General features: G+C 46.6%; 1 protein-coding gene across 4 annotated transcripts in view; it reads left to right on the top strand.

The window, feature by feature from the left end:
* Positions 1-4,046: 4,046 nt before the first annotated feature.
* Positions 4,047-9,301, top strand: part of LOC107400056 (disks large homolog 5-like) — a 36,065-nt gene continuing 30,810 nt past the window's right edge. For 2 of the 4 annotated variants that reach the window (XR_013042289.1, XM_076544612.1), the window contains exons 1-2: positions 6,589-6,897; positions 9,099-9,282. Coding sequence is in view for 3 of the 4 variants with exons in the window: in XM_076544612.1 (XP_076400727.1) it covers positions 6,707-6,897; positions 9,099-9,282 (375 nt within the window). In the remaining variant the exon portion in view is untranslated. Of the gene's footprint in view, positions 4,239-5,292; positions 5,453-6,588; positions 6,898-9,098; positions 9,283-9,301 lie in introns of those variants that run through there. The other 2 variants (XM_076544614.1, XM_076544613.1) reach the window with 2 other exon arrangements.

Genomic DNA, 9,301 nt, shown 5'->3' with positions numbered 1-9,301 from the left:
GCTGGGATTAAAGGCATGCCTCACCACTGGCTGGCTTGTATGCAGTTTTTAAAAACATTGTCAACTAGGCACACGATTGTCCTACATGGGACTACATTAATACCATAAGGGAAGGGGCATGGTATGTATTGTCCTGTACCCTGCTGGTACTTTGATGAGGGCATAGTGGGTTGAAATGGTGTTAGCTGGTGACTCAACACTTACAGTCACCCTTTCCCTCACCTCAGGACTGTTTCAGATGGCTTGCTATTTCTAAGGGATTGTGATCTGATTTAAATGTCACACACACACACACACACACACACACACACACACACACACACACACACACATGTACACTCCCCTCAGGCCTAACATTAGTGAGAAAGCAAAAGGTCATGAGATGAAGCATATGGGGTCTGTCTTGTCTTTGCTTTCAGGAGCTGTTCTTGGTCTCATTGTATCCCCAAAACGTTTCATTCTGACAAGTCTAGGGACATATTCTGATCTTTGTCAAACCAACAATGAGAAAGATACAATGAGAAAGATCCTCAGACTCCAGCAGCTGAGACTTTCTGCTTCTGCCATTCTGTCCCATTGTCTCTTTGCTCACAACAGGGCTCCCTATTATACCCAGCACAGGGCCACCCAGAGTTGAAACATTGTCCAGCCTCCTCAGATCTGGTTCAGCTACATAAATACTGGATGAAGGGATGTAAACAGAAGTATCAAGTGACTTTGGGGAACTCTCCTTAAAGAGCAGGGCCTCCTCTCTGTTTCTGTGGCTGGAAGGCCTAGCACTCAAGTGGCTACCATAGTCCACAAAGCATGAGGATTCCCCTGCCTCAAGGACAGCAGGCAGCAGTGGTCAGCCACTATTGGAGTCCCTAAATAGCCATAGGAGTTTATGTTTTAGTTTTGGTTTCTGGGCTGGAGAGGGAATCCAAGGCCTTGTGCATGCTTGGCAAGGACTCTACCACTGATCCACCTGACCCCTCACCCCCTCCCACCATGACCTTTTCTCAGAAAAGACAATGGTCTCTTGAAAACCTGATTGCATCCCTAGGGGCTTACAGAGAATGGACACAAACCAATCAGGACAAAAATAAATCAAAACTATTCTGGCATGAAGTAATGCCACCGAAGGGATGACATGTTTACTGATCTAGTGCTCAATACTGCTAGCTCATCTAATATTTTCTCTTTCATTTAATAGCAGCCATAAAAGAAAATACAAAACAAAACAAAACAATGAAACAAAACATAAAGTAGACTATAGAATCCATTTTGACTATATCCAGTTTTGCCTTGAGTGACTTTCTAAAAACCCAAACACTGGTCATAACAACAAACCTGTCCTCTCGTCACCAGACACTGCTTGATTAACAAATCACAGACATTCATGAGCACAAGGACCACTTGTTCTTAAGAACCCAGCCAAGGAAGAGCTCCCTGGTAGCTTTGGAAGTGTTGATGGTTTCATTGATCTGAGGCACACTCAGGGTGATGTTGGAGTCTACACCTGCAGGTCAACAGTGCCTGAGGAACAGGCATGTACAGGCCAGGAACTAGTGCCATTAGGGGAGTGAGTGGTCAAAGGGGCAGATAATGGGACTAAATTCAGTGTGGTCGGTGTATGATATATACAGGGCTGATGTCCACTGTGTGAAGTAGTTTGAAATGGTCTGTTCCTGCTCAGTATGAACAGGTCAGAGAGCTGGAAAGTGCCACACAGAACATGTGTTTCCTTATGGGCAAAAGACATTCAGAAAATTTTTTTGTAAGTCCTTTCAAATTAATGAGCATCCAGCCAACATCCCAGCCAACAGACTATAGATGTAAGGTATAATTCTGGCCAATCCTGGCAGTGATGGTGGGACAGTGTGCTTGTGAGTTTTTGTTATCAGCCTGACCTAACCTAGAGTCACCTGGGCAAAGGACTCTCAATGAGGAATTATCTAGATCAGGTTGACTGGGTTTGTCTCTTGCTTGCTTCCTGTAGAGGCAGAGTCCTAGCACAGAGCTCATTCTTAGAGCTTTGAAGACTTCAACTGAAACCTGGTGGTGGTGGCCCACACCTTTAGTCATGGCACCCTCTAGGCAGTGGCTCACAAATCTCTGAATTAAAGGCTAACTTTTTCTACACAGGGAGCACCAGGGCTGCTAGGGTTACAAAGAGAAACTGTGTCTCAGGAAAATTTAAAAAGGAAAAAAAGAAGACAAAAGAAGAAAGACAGGACTGAAACTGTGATAGGAAATCTAGACCCATCTCTACTGGAAAGCAGTGGAAGTTTTCAGAGTGTACTGATAAGGGCACTGGTTCCCCTGGCCCCATGCTTCCATCCCCAACCCCATTGTTATCTTCTTCTAGGCATTAAATTAAGGAAGGTGGGAGGGGGGGAAAATGGACCATCTCCTGATGTCCTGCAGGGTTCTTGCTGCCTAAGAGTTTTCTCCAGCCTGAGTTTGTCCCCTACTTTTGACTCCTGTGGTAGAGGACCGACTGAGCTGAATTAGTCTCAAGTGATCTGCTGGGCTGAGGCAGGCACTGTCTTTACAGAGACAGTGGTCCTTGGCCACATCCCTAGTATACATGGGAAGGAAAATGAGGGACAGAGTTCTATCACTATGGTAGATCTGGTCCTCAGATCGCTGTCTGCAATCCTAACTCAGTAATGTTTGTTCCACTCTGTGAATCCAGCTCTCTGACCTCAGTTCATGTTGGTTCCAGGCATGTCTAAGGGCATCATCCTGGAAACCAAAGAATATCAGAGTTGGGCTCTTCAAGGCCAACAGGGATCCAAAAGCAGCCAGGAGGCCCTTGATCCTCCACAGAAATGTATTCTACATTATTCTTGTCACATAGCTTATGGCAGGAGGTCACCATTCCTGACCATGGCTCCTTGTCCTGTCAGCTGCTGAGTGGAAGAACTATGTATCCTCTGGACAGATGCCCCCACGACCTGAAATGTCATACAAAGACCATGGCCTCAGGAGGAGCTCCTTGGAAGGTTGACTGGGAATTTGCTTGTAACCTAACCTGGAGTGCCTCAGGATGTTTGTTCAGCCTGGTCAGTGTCCATCCCACCTCACTCTGTCTCTGCAGAGGATGCTAACATGTGCCCAATCCTCCCTGTCTAGGCCCACAGAGGTCAGGACACAGTCCTGGTTTCCACTCTCAGGCTGGATTTGCCACTGATGTGCTCATGTAAATACATTACTGTTATTTATTTGTTCTGTCTGAGAGATATTCAGTGTTTGTTGTTATTTCACTTTGAAAGCAGAAGAGGTAGAACCAAGAAAAACAGCCATAATGAATTGCTGGAAAAGCACCTAGGATGTGAGGTCCAGGATGACATGGCTAGTCCCTGGTTGAGCACTGTCTATTTGAATTTTACTGCCTTAAACACAAAGAAAACAGAAACATGTAGTTTCCTAGTAATGAGAGTCCCTTTTGAAGGGCTCTTTAGACCGTGGCTCTGAGTGAAGGCTGTACTCTATCACTAGCAGTCTTGAAAAAGAGGGGGGGGTGGTTCCTCTAAAGTCTCTTATGGTCAGAGGTCCTGGGCAGGACCTCTTACTGACAGCAACACATTGCTTGTCTACACCCAGTCCTATAAAAATCTGGGCGTTGGATAGTATACCAAGGTACTCATCAGGAATATAAGTGTCTGAACTCCATCCTAATTAGAACTCTGAATGAAAGGAGCTGGGGTATCATCTGTGGTTCTATAGTATCTAATTGCTCATGTTGATGAACAGAGGGATATAAAAGAAGGACTGGGACATTCCTGGCCAGTGTTTTGATAGTATGGCTAAGTTCACAACATGAGATGTAAAATGGGGCTTCCAATGAAGCGAACTAGGGTTTAGAAGGAGGAGGTGCTGAATTGCTTCTTCTATGTTCCTAAAGAGGCCCCAAGAAAGTGAACCTGGGCTTCTGTATCAGTTAAGGGAGAACGAGTTAGCAGGGTGGCAAAGGCTGTTCCCCATGACATCAGCAGTCCCTTCTCTGGACATTCTATTGTATCCTGGAGAGCTCATGGCATCCCGTGATGTCACCAGTGTTGTAGCAACATCAACTGCCTCAGGGCATCCTTCAGTACCTACAGGGTAGAGCATAGTCATGCTGCTGGCAAGACTGAGGGGTCTCCTTGGAAGAGAGAATGGAAAACATCCAGAGAACAGAGAGAGACGGAAGGAGGCTGGCCTTGAGTCTCTGAGGAAAACAACCAAAAAGGGTTTCTGGGGAAGGCACAGTGAGTGCTGGGCAGGAGATGGGGACTTCCTGGAGGAGGTGGGCTAGACCTGGGCCCTCAAGTAATGGGGCAGAGGAGCTGGAACCTATGAGAAGCAAACTAAGTTCCCTGCTTCTCATATTTCCTGAAAGTCCTGGGTCCAGAACCTTAGTGTGTTCCTCCACTAAGGCAGGATCTGGCAAAGTCAAGGCTGTTATGGTGGGCACGCTTATCTTTTACCTTTCCTGGGTCATGGGGGTGTAATGTGGGGACAGAAGAACACAAACAGGAGGCAGAGGGAGTAATGTGTCCCCAGCTGAGGCCAGGCATCACTGCACTTCAGCTTCGGGAGTTTCCTTTAGATGCAGTGGCTGTCGACACTAGTCACATGGAGAGAGAGACAAGTGCTTATGGCCAAGACACCATGTCCCCAGGCTGTCCAGCAGACTCCTCTGACCACCTCTCCCTGACAGTGGTCCCTTAGGGTCCTGAACCATCAGTTGAGGATGGCAGGTAGATCTCTAGTGTAGTCAAACAACTGTAGAGATGTGGAACCAGGGCAGAGATTGGCTTCTTTAGTACAAGCTCTGCATTATCTGGGCTGGCAGTGGGATGACTTGGTGAGTCTGTTAACCATGTTGTGTCTCTGCATGACATTTCAATCCCAGACATGGGCCTGGAGTGACCAGGCAGGAGATCTGGACTGTCCACAGCACCTGAGTGCTTGTGCACTGTGTTATTTTTCTCCTGGCTTCTGAAAGCACAGGCAGACTTCAGGGCTCTGGGTCCATGCATGTTGCATCCTGTGCTGCTATGAATTTGCCTGAAGAAGCCATCTCTGTGTTCCCTGAAGCATGTGTAGGGAGGCAGAGGAAACCCCTGCCTGCTTACATAGCCACATCTCTACACAATGATGGGAAAGCTGAGATCCACAGAGAGTACATCTTAACTTGGCCTCAAATATTTGGGTTGTCACTGGGTTGCAGACGTGATCTTTCTGTTTGGGCCTCAGGGTGGTCTGTCCATCCTCTATGCCTTGTCACTATGCAAGTTCACTTGTGTCCATCTACCACAGAAGCTGCTATGGAGACCGCATCCCGCCCAACCCTCCTCACCAAGAAAGGGGTGAGGAAGGAGATGCAGAGGCTGAACATGGAGCTTCAGGTGGTGACAAGGGAGAGAAATGAGCTGCGAGATCAACTGTTCTTCATTAGGAAAGGACCTGTGCACAATAGGTATCTCTTGTTTCAACCTTCCTGGTGTCAATTTTGCACCTGCAAAGTCACCTTCATCTTCATTTTAATGTCTTGGATTCTAGGAGCTTGAATTCTCAGGGTTTCCCTGTGCCCAACTTCATGTCCCTAGATGCCTCTCAATGAAGAGGCAGAACTTGAAACCTGGGCAGGAGAGAGATGGGGATTCTAACTATTCTGTTTCCTCCATTGAAAACCCAAGCCTGGAGTCTGAGTCACACAACTCAGGGACTGGTGCAGTATTCTTTGAGTTCCCAGCATGCATTTGAAAAGACCATGACATGGCTTGTGTGAGATTCTAGCTGCTGTGTGTTTGTGTGAGTCTTTGAACATGCCTGGTAGGTAATTATGTGCTGGACGATCCTGGTAGCAGGTTGTCAGACCTGATCCTACTTGATTTATTTCAATGAGTGACTGATAGTCCTGGAGCTCGTCACTGTTTTTCTATTTTTCGTGAGTTATACTCTTGGAAATATTGCTCCACGTATTTCTTCAGTATCCCATGTGTGCTCTCCTCTCCTTCACTCTTTCTTGCACTCTCTGCCTCTCTGCCTCTCTCTCTCTCTCTCTCTCTCTCTCTCTCTCTCTCTCTCTCTCTCTCTCCTGCATGCAGGGAGCATGCGTGTTGTGTGTGTGTGTGTGTGTGTGTGTGTCTGTCTGTCTGTCTGTCTGTGTCTGTGTGTTTACATGCATTTGCAAGTTTGTGTGTCCCTACAGACTCTGGGAGCCAGGTGTCTATGGTGGGCCTCATGACTTGCCTGTGTCACACTTCCAGGTGATTCCAGTGCTGATATGAGATCTGTGATCCTCACTTTAAGCAGCTCTGCTCTTGTCCTATGTGTTCACCTTGATGCCAAATAGGAATCCCTTGGGGAGATTTTATAGCTGTCCTGATATTGGGTGTCATCCCCAGAATTATGTGCTCTGTCCATCTGTGCAGTAGTAATGGCCCAGGCTCAAGTATCCTTGTCCTGAAACAAGAGAATCATCATTGCAGGTTTCCTGTGGGCCAAGACCTGTAGCATAGACTCCTGGGAACAGAGAGCTTGACTGCCTCTCCAGGCCTACTGAGTGGACTCATGTACTCAGCAATGACATTCTCTATCTGAACGCCCAGTATCTGTTGGCTTGGGCCAGGATTACAAGTTAATTAAGCACAAGGAAGTTTCAGTACATAGTAGCCAGACTGAGACCTCCACCTTGTTGCAGTAGATCAGGACAACAGCTTGTGTTCACATGATCCTTGAGGCCTATATTCATGAAGTTCTTTGTTCCTGGTACCTTGCCCTCCCACAGGCCAAATACTTTTATGAAGATCTGAAGATGGAGCATGAGGAGGTCATGACTGACCTACAGAGATTGCAGAATGAGAACACCGAGACTTCAGAGAAGGTGGATGAGCTTGCCAACCTGACAGTCTTCTATCGGTAAGTGCCTGTTGGCATGGACCCCAATAGTTGTTGAGTGGCCATCTCTGCCTTTCTTTTATTATTATTTTTTAATTTTATAATTTAATTTAATTTTACATATCTGCCACAGATTCCCATGTCCTCCCTCCTCCCACCCTGCCTTTTCTCCCCTGTCCCCCAATACACCCCCCATTCCCATCTTTCCAGGGCATGGATTCCCCTGGAGGTTCACCTCAGTCTGGTAGATTCAGTTGAGGCAGGACCAGTACCCTACTCCCTTCACCCAGGGTGAGCAAAGTGTCCCTGTATAGGACCCAGGCTCCTAAAAGCCAGCTCATGCACAAAGGACAGGTCCAGGTCCCACTGCCTGGGGGGTCTCTGAAACAGTTTAACTAATCAACTGTCTCACATATCCAGAGGGCATGATCCAGTTGGGGGCTCCTCAGCTATTGGATCATAGTTCATGTGTTTCCACTAGTTTGGCTATATGTCCCTGTGCTTTTTCCAATCATGGTCTCAACATCTCTTGCTCATACAATCCCTCCTCTTTCTCGCTGATTGGACTCTCAAAGCACCACCTGGGGCCTAGCCATGGATCTCTGCATCTGCTACCAACAGTCATTGGATGAGAGTTCTACCATGACAGTTAGGGTTGTTTGGCCAACCGAACACCAGAGTAGGTCAGTTCGGGCTTTCTCTCATCATTGCCAGTAGTCTATTGTGGAGGTATCTTTGTGGATTTCTGGGGACCTCTCTAGAACTTTGCTTCTTCCTAGTCCCATGGGGTCTTCATTTATCATGGTCTCTCTTTCCTTGTTCTCCCTCTTTGTTCCTGATGCAGCTGGGAATTCCCACTCCCCTAAGCTCTGTTTCCCCCAACCCTTGTCCTTCATTACCCACCCCTCACATCCAGTTTGCTCATGTAGATCTCATTCATTTCTCTGCCTTTGGGTGATCCCTGTGTCTTTCTTAGGGTCCTCTTTACTAGGTAGCCTCCCTAGAGTTGTGAGTAATAGTCTCGTCATCCTTTGTTTTACATCTAGTATCCACCTATGAGTGAGTACATACCATGTTTGTCTTTCTGAGTCTGGGTTACCTCACTCAGGATGATTTTTTCTAGATCCATCCATTTGCCTGCAAACCTCCTGATATCATTGTTTTTCTCTGCTGAGTAGTACTCCATTGTATATATGTACCACATTTTCTTTATCCATTCTTCAGTTGAAGGGTATCTAGGTTGTTTCCAGGTTCTGGCTATTACAAACCATGCTGCTATAAACATAGCGGAGCATGTGTCCTTGTGATATGATTGGGCATTCCTTGGGAATATGCCCAAGAATGGTATAGCTAGGTCTTGGGGGAGATTGATTCCCAATTTTCTAAGAAAATGCCATATTGATTTGAAAAGTGGCTCATCTCTGCCTTTCTTTTCTCTAGACTGGAGAGTCCACAGCTCTGGTTCTGTCCTTTTTGCACCTTAGCAAGCATCTCTTTGACTTGTGTCTCTTGCAATTAGTTTTGCTAAGTATGAAAGAGACTATCCACTCCTCCCACCATTGTCCTGGAGCCTCAGGACCCTCTAGGTAGAAGAGCAAAGTGAGCTGTGGTGGTGCCATTCCAGTACTCTGGAGGCAGAGTAGGCAGATCTCTGTGATCTCAAGGCCAGTCTGGTCTACAGAGTTTCAGGGCAGATAGGACTGTTAAGCATAGAAACCCTGTGTCAAAAACCAAACAAACAAAAAGAAAGAAAGAGAGGAAGGAAGAAAGAAGAAAGGAAAAGGAAAGTAAAAAGAAAGAAAAGAAAAGGAATTTGCACTATGAGGGGAATGTCAGGCAGCCCTGGGCATCTGGGAGCCCAGGACTAGGCTTTACAGATCTGGTTTCTGTGAAAACTGTAGATAGAATAAACTTCCCTTGGGTCTTCTTTCCTCTCTCAGAGGGTATTTGTCCACTATTGCTGATGTTCAGGACAGTTGAGGGACTCCTCTTTCCTTTGAAAGGACATAGATGCCTATTGGTGTTGGGGTTTTCTGAAATATTTCAATTTTTTTTTAATTATCTACTTTCTTATTTGGTCTTTTGAGTGTAGCTGTCATGGCTATTTTGTGCTCTTGGCTACGTCTTCCTGAGAACCTGGGGTATTTGTCATGATGATCCCTGGAGGCAGGGGTGGCAGAAGGAGACTGGAAGGGCCTTACTCTACAGAGGGTCTTTTCCAGTGGTCTGCACAGCCAGGTCCTAATGGAACATACTCAGCTTAAGGAGCAATTAGCCATGCTGAGGCAGGAGAAGAAGAATCGTATAGATGATTGGGTCCTGCTGAAGCACCACTTGGAGGCATTGAAATTGATCTGTGAGGACCAAGAAGAAGAGACCAGTGACCCCCAAACACAGCAACAACAGGTAGGGGCAGGTAGGTGGG

This window comes from Peromyscus maniculatus, chromosome 9 (genome assembly GCF_049852395.1).
Source record: "Peromyscus maniculatus bairdii isolate BWxNUB_F1_BW_parent chromosome 9, HU_Pman_BW_mat_3.1, whole genome shotgun sequence".
Lineage (NCBI taxonomy): Eukaryota > Metazoa > Chordata > Mammalia > Rodentia > Cricetidae > Peromyscus > Peromyscus maniculatus.
Note: the sequence above shows the minus strand (reverse complement) of the source record. Positions and strands in the feature narration are given on the sequence as shown.